This window comes from Carassius gibelio, chromosome B5 (genome assembly GCF_023724105.1).
Source record: "Carassius gibelio isolate Cgi1373 ecotype wild population from Czech Republic chromosome B5, carGib1.2-hapl.c, whole genome shotgun sequence".
Lineage (NCBI taxonomy): Eukaryota > Metazoa > Chordata > Actinopteri > Cypriniformes > Cyprinidae > Carassius > Carassius gibelio.
The window spans coordinates 20,062,117-20,083,657 of record NC_068400.1 but is presented as its reverse complement, the minus strand read 5'-3'; the positions used below and the strand labels follow the sequence as shown (position 1 = coordinate 20,083,657).

At 35.7% G+C, this 21,541-nt stretch overlaps 1 protein-coding gene across 1 annotated transcript; it reads left to right on the top strand.

Moving 5' to 3' along the window:
- The first annotated feature begins 726 nt into the window (after positions 1 to 726).
- On the top strand, positions 727 to 21,541 carry LOC127958452 (WD repeat-containing protein 36). Its single transcript, XM_052557328.1, has 23 exons — positions 727 to 1,040; positions 3,880 to 3,907; positions 4,017 to 4,117; positions 4,237 to 4,354; positions 4,456 to 4,588; positions 5,238 to 5,292; positions 6,777 to 6,909; positions 6,997 to 7,172; positions 8,003 to 8,123; positions 8,224 to 8,289; positions 10,609 to 10,692; positions 11,332 to 11,486; positions 11,575 to 11,689; positions 11,772 to 11,937; positions 12,593 to 12,701; positions 13,091 to 13,170; positions 15,580 to 15,687; positions 17,329 to 17,426; positions 17,511 to 17,656; positions 17,750 to 17,866; positions 18,491 to 18,572; positions 18,656 to 18,843; positions 21,311 to 21,541. The coding sequence occupies exons 1-23, from the start codon at positions 888 to 890 to the stop codon at positions 21,458 to 21,460; spliced, it is 2,682 nt and encodes an 893-aa protein (XP_052413288.1). The 5' UTR covers positions 727 to 887; the 3' UTR covers positions 21,461 to 21,541.

The window sequence follows — 21,541 nt, the reverse complement described above, 5'->3', positions numbered from 1 at the left end:
ACAATAAAACAATATAAATTATAGTATTGCTTATATTGCATTTACCTTTTGTTTTCCAGACACATACAAAAAAAGATGTAAGATGCATCTTTAGCTGGACTCAAAATGAAAACTGTCCGGAGTTGCAGGAAATACAAGATATGATACGAGAAAGCAGTGTAAGAACAAATTTGTCACATTACAATTACTAATATTAACATTCAGAACAAAATAATTTAATTTCTGTAATTGTCAAGAAATTACATGCATGCAATTTTCTTTTTAGAACAAATGTGCCTATATACCTCCCCTGCAAAAAACACAATGCTCTACGAAATCCTTCCTGAGATGCTGGTGTGGATTTATTTCAAAGAATTTAAGCTATTTATAAGAAAAGCCACTCAGAAATTTGTTTAAAGCTGTTACTGTAATCTAAAAAGTCTCAGCTGATTGTTGGCTATGGAAAATTTATGTATTTATGGATGATTGTAAAATGTACACTGCAGGAATTTTTTATATTAAAATATTTGTTAAACAATTAAATATTTAAAATATTTTTCTTTGGGTGAATTCACTGTGTCACTTTTTATTTTTTCAGAATTTAACATTTTATATTAACAGACTTTCAACTTTCCTTTCAACAAAGAAAATGAAAAAACCTCGGTAAAGCACATATAAGCTGGTTTGTCAGCTTGTTTATGAACCTAAAACCTAAAATAGGCCTAGTATAAGTTGGTAGGAACCTAACTTGCCGTAGAGAGTTTTCACACGAACTGTGTTTAGTGTAACACTGTTTGACAACAGCGGCTAGTGATACAGGAATGTGGAGGAGACGGTATTAGACATTTATCAGGATTCTGTTTACACTCAGAAATTTAAGATTCCACGTGTGAAAATACGCAAGCAGTATGTCTGCTGGAAAGAAAGGAAGCGCGATCTTCTCTGGATTCAGGGCGCTGGGACTTTACTCGAATCATCTGGCGCACGTGCTTCGATTCCATCAGAAGCACAGAGAGTTCTATGTGATCACTGCAGTCGGACAGTGCTTCCACACCTATAATGTAAGTGCAGAATAAATGAACGGAGAAGAACTTGAGAGAACCATTTGAAAACCATGGCAACTTCCCAAAAAGTAATGTGCGGTTGAACGTCTTGAACGTACCATGTAACGTTAATACACTGTTATGTAAATTTCTGTGTATATATCAAAAGTGTCATTTTTAAAAAGTACTGTGGCGGTACCATCGCACAATTGAGTGCAGTGATTAAAAGGGTAGTTCACCCAAAAATGAAAATTCTGTCATTAACTACTCAGCCTCATGTCGTTCTAAATCTGTAACTCTGTGTTCACACTGCCTCCGTGGAGAGCATCAAAAATCGCTCTGGTCTCGCTGCCAACAATGCTGTAGAAAGATTTTGGACACTCTGGTGAACATCGAATGCTTATCTTGTATTTAAAGTGGCCGCAAAGGAAACAACCTTGTTGAACTTGTGCAGACTGACCACAAGGAGGGTAACGTTATAAGTTAACCTCATTTAATATTTTTGTGGACAAATTATTAAGATCCTTTACCTTATAATGTATAAAGCACTAATACCAAGCTGTAAAAATAATCTGATACAAGTAAAAGTCCTGCACTGATAATGTTACTTAAGTATAATCAGGTATAAACATTACCTAATGTAAGTATAATCAGGAAAAATGATTTAAAGGTTTCAGAGTGAACTGTGACTATTATACTATTATTTATTATATCATTATATTATAATTCATATAAAGTCAATGCACATAAGCAGCTCACCAGGAACACCAACAATCTCAGACACCATGGTCCACGCATCATTTTTAGTTATTTATGTCCCTGTACGCAAACAGGGACATAGACAGCAAGGTTGCTACCATGATTAAGTTTCAGAAACGTAGCCAGAACATCAGTTAAATAGTCTGTAGCCCATTTCACACTGCACGTCGGACCCGCAAGATTCCCGTAACATTGCCTGGTCGCCTTCTGTGTGAAAGCAACCACGTCCAGGAATTGATTACCGAATAGAACCCGGGTCGGGGACCTAGTAACATTGCGGTAATCGATCCAGGACGAGCGCTGTGTGAACAAAAGCCAGATCTAATTCCGTATCGAAGTGATGACGCGCGTTATCTTGCGACTCTTTTACCGGCTGTTTTGAAGGAAGATCAACATTCGCGACGAAATCACATGTGCAAACTGTAAGCAGAGATCAGTTAGTTCCTCACTTTCCGCGCTGACGCCGAGATCGTTTGCTTGCTTCAGTGAAAGTATAACGTGCCTAGCGTTGTCCACTCGTACATTACACGTCACGGGCTGATGTCACGTGTCGTTACGGGATCTTCAAGGGTTGTGTGTGAAAGCACGCACATATACCGGGTCATCACTGGCAGTGTGAAAGTGCCAAATCTAGCGACCAGGGAACAATTACAGGAACACTTTACCCCTGTATTTGCCGGAATGGCAGTGTGAAAGGGGCTTGTGACACCAGAGCCCCTTTCACACTGCACGTCGGACCCGCAATATTTCCGGAACATTGCCGGGTCGCCTCCTGTGTGAAAGCAACCACGTCCCGGGACTGATTACCGAATTGAATCCGGGTCGGGGACCTAGTAACATTGCGGAGTTCGACCCGGTACGAGCGCTGTGTGAACAAAAGCCAGATCTAATTCCGTGTCGAAGTGATGACGCGCGTTATCGCGCGACTCTTTTACGAAATCACATGTGCAAACTGTAATGAAGCAGAGATCAGTTAGTTCCTCACTTTCCGCGCTGACGCCGAGATCGTTTGCTTGCTTCAGTGAAAGTATAACGTGCCTAGCGTTGTCGACTCGTACATTACACGTCACGCGCTGATGTCACGTGTCGTTGCGGGATCTTCAAGGGTTGTGTGTGAAAGCACGCACATATACCGGGTCATCACTGGCAGTGTGAAAGTGCCAAATCTAGCGACCAGGGAACAATTGCAGGAACGCTTTAATCCTGTATTTGCCGGAATGGCAGTGTGAAAGGGGCTCAGGGGTTCAACCATAATTTAACGAAGCTACGAGAATACTTTTTGTGTGCAAAGATAACACAAAGTGAATGTGTCATGATACTCTCTCCACAGTGGCAGCACCACAGCTTAAGAGATGAGGAGGAGAATTGTTGAATAAAGTAGTTTTTTTTTTTTTTTCATTGTACACCAAAAATATTTTTGTAGATTTGTAAAATTACTGTTGAACCCCTGATGTCACATGGACTGTTTTACTGATGTCCTTGCTACGTTTCTGGACCTTGATCGTGGTTGTATCCTTGCTGTCTATGGAGGCTCTCAGAGCTCTCATATTTTATCATATCTTAATTTATGTTTCGTAGATGAATGGAGGTCTTACAGGTCTAGTATGACATGAGGGTAAGTAATTAATGACATAATGGAGGTGTTAAAATTCTGGTTGACTGTGGGTCCTTAAGTATTAATGTCTTAACGTTTTCCTAATAAAAGACCATAAAAAGTCTTAATGTCTTGGATTCAGATTTGATGGGTTTAAATATTTTTGTCACAATACCGTTAAAATATCTTCAGTCTCAAGGACCTAATGACTGCTTACAATCATTGGACAGAACAAAGATTTTTTTCTTCCTTACAGACAGACAAAATTGCATTAATGTTAGCAGAATACAGGTCGATCTCCCCTGTGTAAATAATTATAAGTCAAGCTTCAGCTAGCTGTAGACTTTTAATAAGACTTCTAGATAGTTTAAAATGTTTTTGTTTTTTACTGGATAGACTTGAGTGTTTAAAAAAAGTGTGTTTAAAATTTTATTTATTTATTTTAAATTGTAATTCATAATTCTTTGAGTGAAGTATAAAATGAACCCATCTTTTTTCTGGCAGGTAAAGAAACTTGGAATCGTTGCAGTCAGTAAGTTGGATTGCATGCATTTATGTTATACAGTCCACTTTTCACAAATCCACAAATTATAGTTTCCTTATGCATTTGATTAAAACAGTTGTAATAACCACTCGTACAGGTAATGCCCTCCCAGAAGACATTTCATCCCTGGCTGCAGATCGTATGCTTGTCTATGCTGCATATGGAAAACTTATCTCTGCTTTTGCAAAAAACAAAGAGGTAAAGTGTCCACAGTTAGAGATGTACTGTATTTTTAAAGATGCAAAACACTAAAGAGACTTAAATGAAATAAGAATTAGTTCAGTGTAATACTACATGTTTTTGTCTCTTTCGTCCAGGTTGTTCACACATACACAGGCCATCAAGCTGATGTGCACTTACTGTTGCCTTTCGGAGATCATCTGATTTCTGTTGACAAGGACAATGTTGTCATTATTTGGGATGTGGAGTCTGAGGGTTGGTTTTTATTGTTTTTGCTAGATTTATATTTATTTCTTGCAAAAGAATCAAGGATATCTTCACAATGTATGTAATATGTTCTGTCAATCTCACTGCAGACACATACCTGCAGATTTCATATGACAAAACATCATTTGAAGTCTCTGCTCTGATGCATCCGAGCACCTACCTGAACAAAATCCTGTTTGGAAGCAGTCAAGGGAGTCTTCAGTTATGGAACATCAAATCAAAGTATGCACTTGTAATGGATTCTGAATATACTGCAGCTTCCATAACATTTAAAGTTTGTGTATATACAGTTAAATCAAGGAATAATGGGATGAAGATCTGAGGGTGTATTCTCACCAAAACATGCCATCCAACTTACATTCCAAACATTTTTTTACTCAAAAATTCCCATTTTTTTCCACTTTCAAGTTTTTAATTTTAAAAACTTTTTAGCCAGATTTCACTACTGTGGTGTTGCTCAACCTTACCATATAGTAAGTACATGTAGTTAATTAGCACTACTCAGTACTTCAATGTACAATAACACTGTAACAAAGACACCTTAAAATAAAGTGTAACCAAATAAATATTACTATCTATATTTTTAAAAAGTGTGTTTCAAATTTTATTAAAATAGTAAATATTTATTTTAATGTTGTACTGTCTTTATGTAAATACATTTTAATGTAAGTTTGACGTATTTAGCTCTATTGGTTTAAATGGGTCTACGATGTTCTTTAGCTTACGGTGCTTTTGGGGAATGCAGCACTGGACATTTCTTGATATACATTTTTTGAGAATTAACCTTTATGTTAATAATGCAGTAATGTAGTACAGTAAATGTTATATGATAATCAATTATTGAAACCGAATTCTGCTTTTCTTACCCCAGCAAACTCCTGTTTACATTTCCTGGATGGGCATCTGGTGTTACTGTTCTTCAACAGGTTGGTTTTATTTCTTTCTTTATTCTTCTTTATATTTAAAAAAATAAATAATATTTCACATATTCATAATTGTCATGTTCAAAGAGTAATAACAGATATTCAGCAAATGAAACCTCTTGAGTATTAAAAAATTTGCACAGAACTATCAAAGATGCTAAAATTCTCTCCGTGTTGCATCCCATTAACAGAGATGTCCTAATCTGTTTTCCACCATTGCTTCTGAAAACATTAAGATGCAACATCTAAGATGCCATAGAATACAAAAATCACTTTTATAAGGTGTTTGAACATTTGTGTGGCCAAAGTGTGTGAAAACAACCTATCATTTTATCTATAAAGGTAAAAATACACCCATCATTGTTTTATAATCCCAATAAATCATAAACCGTTTCCCCACACTAGCAGTTCCAGATTTCACACTGCTATGACGTCATACTCAGGGACAGTCCCTCCTATTAGTGACACTCTCTGCCTTATTACCATATACACAGTGCTGAGTGAGAAGCAGCGGCCCGACATTACTGTTTTCTTGCTGTAACTGCTGGAGACACAAAGACAGTGCCAAAGAGCCATTAAAAGTGTTGTGTGTTGGGATGAACCAATAAACAAAGGAGTCTCCATAGGTCGCTGAGAACACGGGGGTTAAATTTCATTTTCGAAGGAAATGTCACAGGAAATAAAATAAAAAAATGGAAAAGTGCTATACGTTTTTGTTAACATTTTACGCCGGACTGCATCACAAACAAGTGTCAGTTCAGCACTGGAGTTGTGCAAAGATTGATTCTGAAAGAAGGATCAATACCAACACTTCGTGGTCAAACGTACAGACTCCAGACAAAGTAAACATCAAAATCATGTTTTGTTTTCCAAAAGAGCTTGTTGGTTCTCTGTAAGGCTAATATTGCTAGAGCTACCATTGCCTGTTTTCACTAATGCTGCCTTCACATGCTACCACAATGATCGCGAATAGGAATGTGATCAATAAAAATTGCATTTGGAAGCAATGTGAAGTCACTAACAAAGTCACCACCAGTTAAACCATAAAATATAAATATAAATATTGGGAAGTTGAGGCCTAGTGGTTAGAGAGTTTGGCTCCTAACACTAGGGTTGTGGGTTCGAATCTCGGCCCGGCAATACCACGACTGAGGTGCCCTTGAGCAAGGCACTGAACCCCCAACTGCTCCCTGGGCGCCGCAGCATAAATGGCTGCCCACTGCTTCAGGTGTGTGTTCACAGTTGTGTATTCACTGCTGTGTGTGTGCACTTTGGATGGGTTAAATGCAGAGCACGAATTCTGAGTATGGGTCCCCATACTTGGCTGCCTGAATGTCACGTAGTTTTTTAAAATATTGTATCAATGCATTCTATAGCACCTTTAAGACTAAACCAACTAGTCAGTGGATAACCCATAAACCATCACTACTTTAATAGATCATTGGTAACTAATGTGCAATGTGTTCTGTCAAAACTATTCTCTTTAGACTCCAGCTGTAGATGTTGTGGGTGTGGGTTTAGCATCTGGGCAGATCATCATTCATAATATCAGATTTGATGAAACGCTGATGAAGTTCCAACAGGACTGGGGTCCGGTCACGGCTTTATCCTTCAGGACAGGTAATGTTGTTACTCAGGATTCACAAAGTGTGTTATATATTTTTTCGCCCATTTTATTGAACTTACTTTGTCCTTGTCCTTGGACAGACGGACATCCAATAATGGCATCTGGCAGTCCTATCGGACACATAGGATTGTGGGATTTAGAGGAGAAGAAACTAGTCAGTCAGATGCGGGATGCTCATACAACAGCCATCGCTGGCCTCACATTTCTTCAAAACGAACCCCTCCTGATCACTAATGGAGCAGACAATGCCATACGGGTTTGTATTGTTTGCTGAGACTTGTATTTCAAGATGTGAATAATCAGATGTATTTAGGGTTGGGTGATATGGCTACATATATTATCAAAATATTTTTTCCATATCATAAGAGAATGATATTTATCACAATATTTATTTACAATTAAGGGGGTAGGAAATGCTTTCCACATGTTTGTTCCAGTCTGTAAATGAATGGAAACTTAAAAAAAAGTTGTTTCTTCACAATTAATCTTCACACAGTAAGATGCGTTTTTTTAGGAACCCATGAAATCTATTTTATTTTCTGGAGTTTTATAATTCAGTACACATTTATCATACAAAAATCATGTCTAATAAAATGAATTTACTTTAGGAATTTAATCAGTCTTTTCAAATGAAAAAAAAAAAAGTTAATTTGCAGCAACATTATTTTATATTCACTTTTATTTTTTGCCAAATGAGATGCTGTACAAAATAACTGTATAAATAAATGACAAAAACAATTTTGTTGTAAGATATCCTTGAAATTATTATTATTATTGCTTTAAGAATAACATTTTATTATACAGTAATTATTTTGTCATATTTTCTTCAAGTTAAACTGAACATTTAGTTTGAAGAATTGTCAGAGACATGCAGATATTTTAGTGCCATCCATTAACTGACTGTTAATTTATTTCTGCTGTGTGATAGGCTGTTAGATGAATCTTTACAGAGTAAAGGTATCCAGTGCTTCTCATCATTGTCTACATAAATTTGATCGTAATCTCGATATGATATCACTTGTCTCCCAGCCCTAAATTGAATTCCAATGTGTATTATTGCAGTAAACAATGGCTTGTGTGATTTAGGTGTGGATTTTTGATGTAGCCGGAGGGGATGGACGTCTGCTAAGACAGCGAACTGGTCACAGCGCCCCACCAACAAAAATTAAGCACAATGACCAGAGCGGCTTAAACATTCTTAGTGCAGGTACTTTCATATAAAGCAATTTTGAAGACTGGAGACAAGGGAAATCTTTGTATATAAATATATTCAAGCATAATTAATATCTTAATATTTCTTGTAATAGGTCAAGATGGTACTTTGCAGTCATTTTCAACTGTTCATGAAAGATTCAACAAGAGTTTGGGCCACGGTAATGACTATAATTACTCAACATGTTCTTGTTTGTGCATGTAAAGCTAATGTGTGTAATGCTTGTTATCAGCCATTGTTTGATGATTGTTTTAAAAATAATATTTCTTTTTTTTTTTACATAGATTTTAATGAAATAGATTTTAACCCTGTAATACCTTTATATATGATGTAATGGTCAGAATTTGGTCAGATTTATTTTATTTTCCCTAAATCAGCATATGTGTCCCTCTCGAGTTGTCTCAAGACACTGCAGTGCTACCGCTATGGGGACCTTCCTTTCTGACCTTTCCTGAAGTCTTATTGGCTCACGCCAGTCTAGTTGACTGGCCAATTGATGCGCAGCATGCATCGTATGACAGTATAAAAGCCGATACTCTAAATCTAAATCACGATTTGAGCGTGCGCTAAATCTATTTTCTGCGTCCCTGACCTCCCGTAGTATGCTATCCGATCCAATCAGAATGCATTGCGCCTAACGCTAGAACAGAACAGACTGGTCATATGCCTAACTGCAGGTTCACACACTGTCTGTGATGCGCCTTTTTTCCGAGCCCATGTTAACTGATCAGAGCGTTCACACTGCACGCGGTAAAAGGCTAGAAATAAAAACGTGTTATTATAACTAATAATTAAAATCTAACACATGAGTATAGAGAGAGTTGTGAGCGCACAGGACACAGTTTAATGAGAGGAGACATGTTTTAAGTGTGCACACTCTCTCCGCGCAGAGCAGCATGTATCTGAGCAAGTACGTCTGGTTTTGTGACACTGCAAAGGAAATCTGCGTGCGAACTGAGAGATCCGCGCTCGTGCATTATTTTAATGGCCTTTCGCTTTATATTTATGCACTCTCGCTGCTGACTGTATACACACTGCAAACACCTGAGGCACCGCTACAATTAATAAGCTCTATGAACAATGCATGGCAAAAAAGAAAAGTCCATGGACACTGGATTTTTTTTTGTTGTTGCCGTAAGTGTATACATTTTGTTACATCTTTACTATAGTGATAATTTTGACTTATGTCTGTTCTAGAGACGTTACAATTTTTTGATAAAGCTCTAATTGTTTTTTTTTTTGGAAATATGTTTCAAATTAATCCTTATGACTGTAAAAGCATATCGGTGTGTCACAATCACAAAATTGATCAAAGAAATCACGATAGTTTTTTTTTTTTTTTTTTCATATCGCACAGCCCTAGTTCATTCAATAAATACAGTTAACAATCTAGCTCTTGAGTACTTCGTTATTAACCCAACAATAGTGGGGTCAGTTAATTTTTTTGAATTTTTTTGTGGGCCGCGCAAACATACAGTATGTGTGTGGTTGCGTGGGCCACGAGCTGAAAAAGGTTGGGAATCACTGATATAGAGCATATATAACCAGCAATGAAATGTAAGTCAGGTCTGCTCCATGGACAGTGCAATTATTAAAGAATACAACACAGATGAAAATATACATAAATATAGCTATGTAAGAATGAAATATAAGTAAACAATACAAACATAAGAATAAAATATACAAAATATGTATACTGTAGAATTAAATATAGAATAGAGAATAATGTGCATGAAAGTACACTGTAGTCTTAAATATTATGATACACAGGAATGTACAAGAGTCAAATGTGCAAACAGGTTGACACTGTCAGTATGTCAATGTGAGGTAGAAAATGATGAATATCTTACTGATAAAGTGAATATGAAGTGGAGATATGTTGATGTTAAGAGGCTGGTTTTGAGTTTAGGTTGCAGAAGCTCTTACCAGATGGCAGCAAAGTGAAAAGATGGTTACTGGGGTGTATGGAGTCCTTGATGATTTTAACAGCTCTGCTTTTGCAGCATTTATAAAGTAATTATTTTGATGAAGATATCTTTCAATAAGTCAACCTGTCTATTAGCCTACAGACACCGCGACCTGATTATATTATTTTCAAATTGATTTTTAAATTATAATTTTAAAATTATTGTCCCTTAATCAGTAGGGTACTCTTGAAATAAAGTTGCAGTGGTTGGGGCAGATTTTAATGATCAGTTCTACTTAAAAACTTGCAATCTAATCTTGATAACTTAGTTAGCGACGTACGAAAAATGGGCCCCAGGTTTCCATCACTCAATCTCCCCAGTCAATTATTTGCTAAAGTATATAAAGGTAATTAAGCCCTCAAACTCACGCCATCGGTTGGTCATGGAGAGTATCTTAATATACTTCACTTTTAATTATAAGCCTTTTCACATTATGGATATTAATGTCATTTAGTTTTGCTTTGTGTAATGTTTGCTTTGTGTAAGGCTTCAGTGGTTATTTTTACCAACAGGTACCCTCAACAAAACAAGAGCTAAAAAGAAAGGTGTGACACATGACACTGCAAGACTTCCAGCCATCACAACTTTTGCCTCAGGTGTGATTATCGTTTTGTTTTTTTGTGATTATTATTGTTTGTCATCATTAACTTACTTAACTTTTGTTCAAGTTTGTAACCCAAAATAAGATACTTAAGAATATTCTTTCATCAGTTTTGTCCATCCATTGAAAGTCCACGCAAGCAAAATGTTTAATCTTCAAAAAGCACCTAAAGACGTTATAAAAATAATCCATATGATTTAAGCAATTTAATCTAAGTTTCAGTATATTTGATGGTTTTAAATTTGGCCTTTCACACTGATCAACCCACATAGAAAGACCACATCAAATATGACAAACGGAAGTGCAGTCGTGTGTGTGGGCATGATGCACAAGAACAATTGTCATTGGTCCAAAGTATGCACAGTTAGGTTTTTTAATATAACATATTGAAAAATGTTATATTAAAAAGCATTTTTTTAAAAAAAAATCTGGATTTGTGTTCCAAAAATGAACAAAAGTATTGTGTTTGGAATGACATGAGGGTGAGAATTAAATGTACTTTTATGTATTATCCCTTTATCTTTTAAGCTCTGTGCTTGCTGACCTCTTGATTCTAGCGAAACAAGTGTTAGAATGACCTTATAAATTAAAATACTGAAAGCCAATGTTGTGTTTATGCTGTTGTTTTGTATAGAAACTGCTCGTCAGAGTGACTGGGATGGCATTATTGCATGTCACCGTGGTTTCCTTGTGACTACGACATGGAACTACCAGAAAGGTTCGATTGGTGCCTACAAGCTGGAACCTGAACGCTTCAACAAGAACCGTAGCCTCAATGTCCATGCAACTGTAAGTCTGTAGATAATATGTGTGATCACCTGACCATTCAGTCTTATAACAGATGATTTAAAATCCAGTTTGGTCATATGTTGTACAGGCTGTTGATGTCACATCCTGTGGGAACTTTGCAGTGATTGCCCTGTCTTCAGGACACATTGATGTGTACAACATGCAGTCTGGTTTTCATCGAGGGCATTATGGAAAGGACAAGGGTAGGTTAACTTACTGAACATCAGGGGTGAAATACATGCGATTTTAAGTCTGGATTCAGTGGCATTTTTTGTGTGTGTGCAGCACATGCAGGGCCTGTTCGTGGGGTCTCTGTGGATGCTCTCAACCAGTTGACAGTAAGTGTGGGAGCAGATCGCCTTCTGAAAATCTGGAGATTCAAATCCAAAGAGCTGTTGCACACACACAGCCTGCCAGCTTCCCCAGCATCAACTCTGCTTCACAGGGACAGGTATTGGAGACATGAATGAATTTTTCCCACATTTTCATTGTAAATGCATTGTGAATTAGTGACCAAAAGTGGATTTTCAGTTTCATCTGAAGCTGGTTTGGAGGCATGTTACATATTGCATTATATGGTTTTTGGCTAAATGAAAACTTAGATTTAGTTTTTGTAAAAAAAAAAATTAATACATTTGCATGACTGTAAGCTTTAAAAATGGTTTCCCACGGCATGTTATATTAACGGTTGAGGTGTGAAACTGCAAGTTGCTTAGGGAAGATATTGTTTATGCGATTTGGGCTTTGGCTTCGCTCTTCAGCATAAATTGATATGTTGATTTGAGGCATATCATTGTATTCGTTCTTACCAACAAAAACTTGTCAATTCTTGTAAGCTTCTTGCTGAATGTTTTTTTTTTTTTCTGTAGTGCAGTTTAAAAGGTTTTAGTCAATTGTTTGTTAGTAAATGTCTGTGTATTTTTCTTTTTTAACATTCAGTTAATGACAAAACATGCAATGCTTGTTTTCAGCTAGATTTGTATTGAATTTTTTTTAATTTTATTTAGATTTTTAACCAATTTGGCTACAATTGGCGTATGAGAAGGGAAATAATTTTCCAGACAGTGTTTGAATGATGTCGATTTATGCTTGGTCTTTCCAAACAGCGGGATGCTCGCCATCGCTCTGGATGATTTTTCCGTTCAAATTCTGGACATGGAGACCAGGAGAGCTGTCCGCAGATTCACTGGACATCGTGGGCAGATCAATGACATGGTGAGTTTAAGGGACAAAGTTTACCTTTTCCATTTTAAATTCATGCAACTTTAAGATTAAGTTGAGAAATCCCATGAATTATCATGAACTCGTATTGTATCGAAGGAATACTTTGACCTAAAATTGTTCTTATAATCACTCATCCAAACACAAAACACAAATCATGTTCATTCAAATTTTCATGCTCATGGAATTTTTATGGAATGAGCAATACTACACAATGCTTGACATGTCCTGGTTACCACTGTGTTTTATAATTTGGACAAAATATATTTTTCCTGATTATGTTCCATGTAAGAAAGTAAGTCAAATGTTTTTTGCATGAGGAAATTAAGTATAAGTAATGTATAATGAGTTTTTATGAAATGTGCCTTATGATTTTTGTCCAGACATTTAGTCCAGATGGACGTTGGCTGATTACAGCGTCTATGGACTGCGCCATCAGAACATGGGATCTTCCATCTGGCAGGTATAAAGATTAGAACATAAACCAAGGCAGTTCAACTGGGATGTCACAATTGGGTCTTTCAATTAATGAAGGAAGTGACTTTGCTGTCTGATGAATTCTGTATTCTATTTAATATTAATATTTGCTAAGGAAAAACACCCAAAGTGAAGAAAGTTCAAAGACATTAGTAAGGATGGTAGTCTAAGTAGGATCTTTATGATTTATTATGATATTTTAAAATAATTTAAACTTGATGATAAATCAAATCTGTAAAAAATAAATCTTTCCCTTCTTAAGAATTTAACTAAATATTGCTTCAAAACATAAATATTTAGCAATAGAGTAAAATAAAAACACATTTTAAGCAATATTAAAGTTAGTTCAACCAAAACTGAAAATTCTGTCATTAGTTAATCAACCTCATGTCATTCTAAATCTGTAAGACCTTCGTTTATCTTCAAAATCCGAGGGCTATCATCAGATCCTCGATAGACTGCAAGGTTACTACTTTTTTTTTCAAGATTCAGGTTTCAAGATTTTTATTAGTCACATACAAACTTATATATAGCATATATAACCAGCAGTGAAATGTGAGTCGGGTCCACTCCATGGACAGTGCAATTATTAAAGAAAACAACACAGATGAAAATATACATAAATATAGCTATGTAAGAATGAAATAAAAGTAAACAATAAAAATATAAGAATAAAATATAAAAAAGATGTATATTGTAGAATTAAATATAGAACGCAAAATAATGTGCATGAAAGTAAACTAGTCTTAAATATTAAGATATACAGGGATGTGCATATGTGAATTATACTGTAGTCTTAAATATTACGATACACAAGAATGTACAAGAAGCAAACGTGCAAACAGGGTGACTATGTGAGTTAGTGAATGATGAAGATCTTACTGATAAATTGTACATTAAGTGGAGGCATGAGGATGTTAAGAGGCTGGTTTTGAGTTTAGGAGCCTGATGACCTGGGTGAAGAAACTCCTCCTGAGTCTCTCAGTTTTTGCCATCAGGCTAAGGAAGCGCTTACCAGATGGCAGCAAAGTGAAAAGATGGTTACTGGGGTGGGTGGAGTCTTTGATTTTAGCAGCTCTGCTTCTGCAGCATTTGAGATAGATGTCCTGCAGAGAGGGGAGAGCAGACCCTGAAATGCGCTCACCTAAGCGCACAACTCTCTGCAGGGCTTTGCAGTCTTGACTGGAGCTGTTTCCATTCCACACTGAAATACTTCTGCGATCAAGGTCCAGAAATGTAGCAAGAACATCAGAATAGTCCATGGTAACATCAGTGGTTCAGCTGTATTTTAACGATGTCCTTGCTACATTTCTGGACCTTGATCTTGGTAGAACCCTTGCTGTCTATGGGAGGGTCAGAGAGCTCTCAGATTTAATCAAAAATGTCTTAATTTGTTTTTGAAGATGAACAAAGGTCTTACGGGATGGGAACGACATGAGGTTGGGTAATTAATGACAGTTTTTATTTTTGGGTGAAATATCCCTTCAAGCGATAATAAATATTGTATACAGTATCTGTTTTTTTAGCATTTGAAACATGCTGTGCAAATTGTAATGTAAATTTGTGCTGGATGAGAGAGGTACATGAGCCTATGTTAATTTGTATAGTGCATTTAATACACGCCAGTTGTTTCAGTTTCACTTTGAATAAAAAAAATAATAATTTAGTCTGTTATTTACAATGAGCGCCACTATAATTTAATCTTGTTTTATACCTTTTCGGTTCTATTCCGGTTCTCTGAATATCATAAAATGTAAAGGATTTGATGAGGTGAGTGAGTCGAGCTAAAATATGCATTTGGAGTATTTATATTAGTAAATGTTTTATTTAGTTTAAATGTCATTGTTTATTATCTTCAATTGAATGCTTCTAAATATTTTTACAATGAGGTGTTTAGCTGTTGTTGTTTTTTCTTCTTCTTCTTCTTTTTTTTTTTTTTGGACACTATGGCCCTGAAAGAATGAAGTAACTCTAGAACCCAGGCAAAAAATTAAATTAAAAGTAAATTTAATTATTTTCGTTAGTGTCCTGTAACAGTTCTACTGTAGTTCTACTGTAACCCACAAAAGTAGCCTTTTGAAGGAGGGAAAGACCAGACCAGTGACACCTTCCTTTATGTAATTTACTGGTTAGATATTTGTGATGACCTTTTCTGTTTACTCGGTCACAGATTGTTTCAAAGTAACCAGTAAAACCTAATTAAGTGATAACTATTATCTTTCAAAGATGTGGCCGTAATGACATTTAGTACATTGGATATGTACATATATAATTTTTTTCTTTATTAAACGGGGATTCCTCTAGCAGATGAAGTCCCCTCTGGCCCTATTAAGTGATTGAATGATTTCCATTCACACTGTCATACCTTTCCACATTTTCTTGCTGTCTTTCATAGTTTGGTCGACTGTTTCCTGGTAGATGCAGCAGCCGTCAGTCTCAGTATGTCCCCTACCGGGAACTTCCTTGCCTCGTCACACGTTGATGGCCTAGGTATTTATTTGTGGTAAGAGATTGCCTTGCAGATACTGTCTCTGTGAACTCTTGTTTTTACTTTTCAGTTATTTTTCACACACTTGAGATGAAGATTAGAACAGCACAATTTTGGAAAGCCATTAGCACAATTGTCTTGCTCATAATTGTGGGTTGAGTTCTTGAGGTTGCAACTTTTAATCTGCTGATGAATGTATGAATGGCTTATTTTATTTACTCATGATAGTGTTTTTTCCAAACCATGATTTTTTTTCCCATGCAAAGAAAAAAAGAGATGTTTTGAGATGTTCCGTCTGCTCTTTTTCATGCAGTGACCAAGTTATGAAAATATGGAAAATATGAAAATGAAAACAAAGGGCTATCTGTGAACTGTGAATTTATGTGTGTAGATCAAATTGAAGTGCAGACTTGAAGCTTTAATTCAAGGGGTTGAACAAAAATATAAAATGCTTAGGAATTACCATTTTTATACAAGGTCAAGGTAGCATTTATTGTCAATGTTAGGAGAAATTTGTTTTAGATTAGGGAAACTGCTGCCACATCAAGACATAACAACATACAACATATAAAATGAAAGAGTAAAATACATTTAAATTCCAAAAACCTACATCATAAAAACAGTACATATATCATATATCAATACACAACACAGTCCTCAATTCCTGCCTCTTGTACCCTCTATTACCATTATTTATCTTTATCTTCCTGCATTTGCTCATTAATAAATTTAATAGACAATGGTAAAAATGAATATGTATATCGGTTATACTTGCATAATGTAACCCTGTATCTCCGTCCAGAATTCATCAGTTTGTCCTCTGTGGACATCCAGACCTTTTTTATGTTGCTGAGCTCACAAGTGCATTTCTTTTCTCAGAATGTAGCAGACTATTTTGGCCACTCTTCCTGCTATCTATCTGATGATTTTGTTTTGTTTTTGAAGCCTAACAATTGTCTGTTTCACCTGAAGAGCTCTTGTGACTGCGGATTCAGCTTCCAAATGCAAAAGGCACAGTCAACTCCAGAACTTTCACTTGCTTAATTGATGTAGAAATAATGAAGGAATAGCCCACATCTGTCCATGAAACAGCTTTTAAGTCAGTTGTCCAATTACTCATGGTCCCTTGAAAAAGGGGGGAGGTACATATTAAAGAGCTGTATTGCCTTAACCTTTCCTCTAACTTCGATGAGAATACCCTCAATTTAAGCTCAAAAGTGTGCACTTTAAGTCCATTTATTATATAGCTGTAACTTGAATATGTTTTGGTCAGCAGCTAAAATAATAAAAATTGTGCCTTTGTCCAAATATATATGGACCTAACTGTCTAACCCTACATAAAGCCTACTGTATCATATTTGATGGAGAAATTTCTAAAGTCTCTATATTATCAAATGATTTAGCTTTGCAAAACAAAAACAAAAGAAAACTGTTGTACACCGTGTACTACATGCTTTCTGTTGTCTGATGGTTACGTTTAATTCTAAAAATGTCCCCTTTGGATCGTGGTAGTCTTTTTGTTATGATATAATTATTGATTTTTATGAAGAAAACAATTTTTTATTGTTGGTTATATGTCAAGATGAACACTTGAGCACTGATTTTTCTGAAAAGATATGTGTGGATAATCATGCTGTCGTTTTGGATATTTTCTAGGTCCAATAACACACTGTGCAGTATGGTGTCATTGCGCCCTCTTCCTGCAGACTATGAGCCGACTGTGGTCATGCTGCCAGGCACCTGCCCAAGCAAAGGTGTGACCACATTATCATATTGATAATAATTAGAAAATAATTTCACTCGAGACTAAGTCCCGTTGATTGTGTGCTTGTGAACAGATACAGAAGAGGAGGAAGTTTTAGATGCTGACAGCTCTGAGATGCTTGAGTACATTTCACCAGCGCAGCTGGATGAACATCTGGTCACACTCTCTCTGCTTCCTGACTCACGCTGGAAGAACCTGCTGCATCTGGACATCATCAAAGTATGTGCATGTAAAACTTAAAAAGCGGTCTTTGCTTAACTGTGATGTATTTGAAAGGACATTACAAACCCTGTGAAAAATCTTCACCTACAGAAAAAGAATAAACCCAAAGAGCCCCCGAAATTGCCAAAAGCTGCACCCTTCTTCATTCCCACCATTCCAGGGCTGGTGCCCCAGTTTGCTCTACCCACCACACCCTCAGAGGACCAGGTAAACTACCTTCGATAGTGACCCTGCTGAGTATTTTTTGTTGGGAATTTATTATTGTATGTATAAAATGAATATATTAAATTAAGTATATTTGTTATTAAGTTTGCCTAAAATATTGACTGGAAAATATGAAAATATTCAGTGGTATATTGATAAATAATATTTTTACATAACCCACCATTAAAAAAATAAATAATAATAAATATATTCATTGAGAACTAATTAATTTAATGAAAATACTTTGTCATTGTTACAAAAATGTTTATATTCACAACAAATGCTCAGTATTCATAATAATAAGAAATGTTTCTTGAGCCCCAAATCAGTGTATTAGAATGATTTGAGGGATTGTGGAACACTAAATACTGCTGAAATTTCAACTAAGCCATCACAGATATAAATTACATTTAAAAATATATCAAAATAGAAAATTTATTTTAAATGGTTAATATTTTGCTGTTTTTACATGTTATTGTACATATGTAAAATGTGTTTCTATTGTTTGTGTATATGTGTATATATATATATATATATATATATATATATATATATATATATATATATATATATATATATATATATATATATATATATATTTTAAATTAGCCTCTTTTTTTTTTTTAGTCTAAAGTTGTCAACTTGGGAGTGTTGGCACAGAAGTCTACCTTCTACCTTCAGCTTGAAAACGCTTTAGACAACAACTCATGTAAGCCCTTTATACTTGATGCTGTACTGTTGAGTTTGCAATAGCTGTGATGTGAATGATCACTGTGTTAATCATCATTACAGATGAGGAGCCAGTGAAGCTGTTGAGAGAGTTGGGCCCTTCTGCCATTGAAACAGAACTTCGGGCCCTGTCACCAGATATGGGCGGAGAGGTCCGAGTTATGCAGAGCTTCCTCAAGATGATCAGCAGCATTCTTCAGTCCAAAAGAGATTTCGACCTGGCTCAAGCCTACCTAGCATTGTTCCTTAAGGTAAGATTTGGTAATATTTAATTACATTTCCATGCAATTGTAATTACCATTTTTATATCATCTTTACACAATAGATTTGACTTAGTTCCATTATAAAACCTTTTTTCTGAGGTTCTTGTTTGACAAAACCTTTGATTGCTTGGTTTCTGTTTCTTTCTAATCATGCTGGGAAGCCCCTGTTCACCGTCAAACATAGTTGACCTAGAAATCCTGTTTCGCATTAATCGTGTATCCACATTGCAAATAAAGACTGAAATGCAGCTTTTTTTTTAATTGAACCTTGAAATATTTAGTCATTATTTATCAAATTAAATTAGATTCAACTTTATTGTCATTATGCAGAGTACAAGTACAGAGCTAATGAAATGCAGTTAGTATCTCACCAAAAGTGCAAGAATATAGTGTTGTATATACATATAAGTGCAGAGTAAGTGAAGCTATGATTTACAGAAAGTACAGTTGCTATACAGTATTAAGCAGAGTATGTACAGAATATAAATAGGAATGCAGTGTAGGGATTATATGTACATTATGAACAGAGTAATGTATGATTATATATACATTAAGAACAGCAGTAATGACAGAACAGTGGTAATACAGTTGGATGAGTGTGCAATAGAATTGTTAAACAATGTATTCTATGCAAAATAACAGTAATGCAATGATATTTTTATAGATATCGTTTACTGTGCTTTGTACAGTAAAACCTTTGGACAATTTACAGTGCAATACCTTGAACAATGTGCAGACTGTGCAAAATATGAGTAGTGCAATACATATGTGTAAAGTACTGTGACCAGTGCAGTAAGAGAGCAGGTGCAGGTTAGATTGGTGGTGTGGCGTTCAGAAGTGCCACAGCTTCAGGGAAGAAGCTCTTCCTGATCCTACTAGTGTGAGAGCGTAGGCTCCTGTAATGCCTGTCAGATGGAAGAAGGGTGAAGAGTCCATGATTAGGATGAGAGGCATCCTTGATGATGTTTCTTACCCTGCCCAGGCAGCGCTTGTGATTTAATGTTCTCCATGGAAGTTAACTGGGTGCCATCCTTGTAGGCTGACTCATCATCATCTTTGATCAGACTAATCACCGTGGTATCATCTGCAAATTTGATTTATGGTGTTGGAGCCATAAACAGGAACGCAGTCATGGGTGAATAGGGAGTATGGGAGAGGGCTCAGTACACAGCCCTGTGGCACGCCGGTGTTCAGGGTGATGATGCCGGATGAGATGTTATCTAACTTAACAGACAGAGCTCTGTTAATCAGAAAATCTAGAATCCAGTTGCAGATGCATGTGCTGATTATAATATTAATGCAAATTATTTATAATAAACATTTTAACATATTTGATATTTATCATAAACAATGAAGGGCTTAAATTGTAGAAAATTGTTGAAACAAGTCTGCATTTACTTAATCAGAAACACAGTAAATAGAAATAACACTGAAATAACTACTTCTATTTCAATTTATTTAAAAATGTCAGTCACATGATCCTTGAGAAATCATTGTTATATATGCTGATTTTATTCTCTAGGAACATTTCTTATTTTTATGTATTGAATACATTGTTTTTGCATATTTTCATGCAAATCCTGATACAATACCATATAAATATGAAAGTGAAAAAAAGTGAAAGTGACATACAGCCAAGTATGGTAGCCCATACTCAGAATTGGTGCTCTGCATTTTACCCATCCAAAGTGCACACACACAGCACTGAACACACACACACACCATGAACACACACCTGGAGCAGTGGACAGCCATTTATGATGTGGCACCCTCAAGGCCAAGGGCACCTAAGTTGTAAATATAAGTTTTTTTTCAGCAAAAATTTAATAAACTGATCAAAAGTGATAGCAAAGGCTCCTATTATATTACACAAATATTTTATTATAAAATAAATCCTGTTCAATCGATTTTTGTACCTGTCCCAAACTTTCAGTGTCAGTGGAAATGTTATTGTTCTATATAATAAACGTGCTGTAATAAATATATAAATGTTCTTTAATTTTTGTAGGATCTTTCACACAAGATAAACTTATAAAGTATAATAATGCCATTTAATGTTATAGTATTAACAAATTAAATTTTTTTACATTTATAAAAGGGGCTACAACATACACATGATGTGATGATTTTGAATTTGTCTCAGTGTTTTTAGGTGCATAGATACATTTTTCATGAAAGTTGTAATTTTGCTGGATATGACACACTGGATTTGTTCTGTTTTTGAACAGCAGATGGCAGCAAATGTACATGAACACATTTCCCTTTATGGTCTATAGTTCAGCATCTTTCAGGACTGTCTCCTTTTTTCTGCACTGTAAATACTAATAAAAGAATTTACTTTATATACTGTCATGTTATTACATCTAAACAATATCTAGTAACAGAACAATTTTGGGGTGTTTGAGTGAAAAGAGGTCTTTTGAAGTTTTAACTCAATGTCATCTTGCTGTTCCAGCTCCATCTTCGTTTCATCGCAGACCAGCCCGAACTGATGGAGGAAGCGGAGAGTGTGTCGGCACAGCTGGAGGAGACATGGATGTCCATGCAGACACTCTTAAATCAGAACATTTGTCTGTTGTCTTATATCAAGAGTGCACTACTGTAAATCACCTTTCTCCAAGTTGTTGAATGTTTGTATCAGACTTAATGTTACTGCCTTATTTTGTTAATACAATTTCAAATAATA

Excerpts from the sequence above, each read along its gene's own strand:
- LOC127958452 (XM_052557328.1), top strand. The coding sequence starts at position 888 with ATGTCTGCTGGAAAGAAAGGAAGCGCGATCTTCTCTGGATTCAGGGCG. Across the intron at positions 4,355-4,455 it reads TTGGGATGTGGAGTCTGAGG|ACACATACCTGCAGATTTCA; the intron begins GTTGGTTTTTAT and ends ATCTCACTGCAG. Across the intron at positions 11,690-11,771 it reads GCATTATGGAAAGGACAAGG|CACATGCAGGGCCTGTTCGT; the intron begins GTAGGTTAACTT and ends GTGTGTGTGCAG.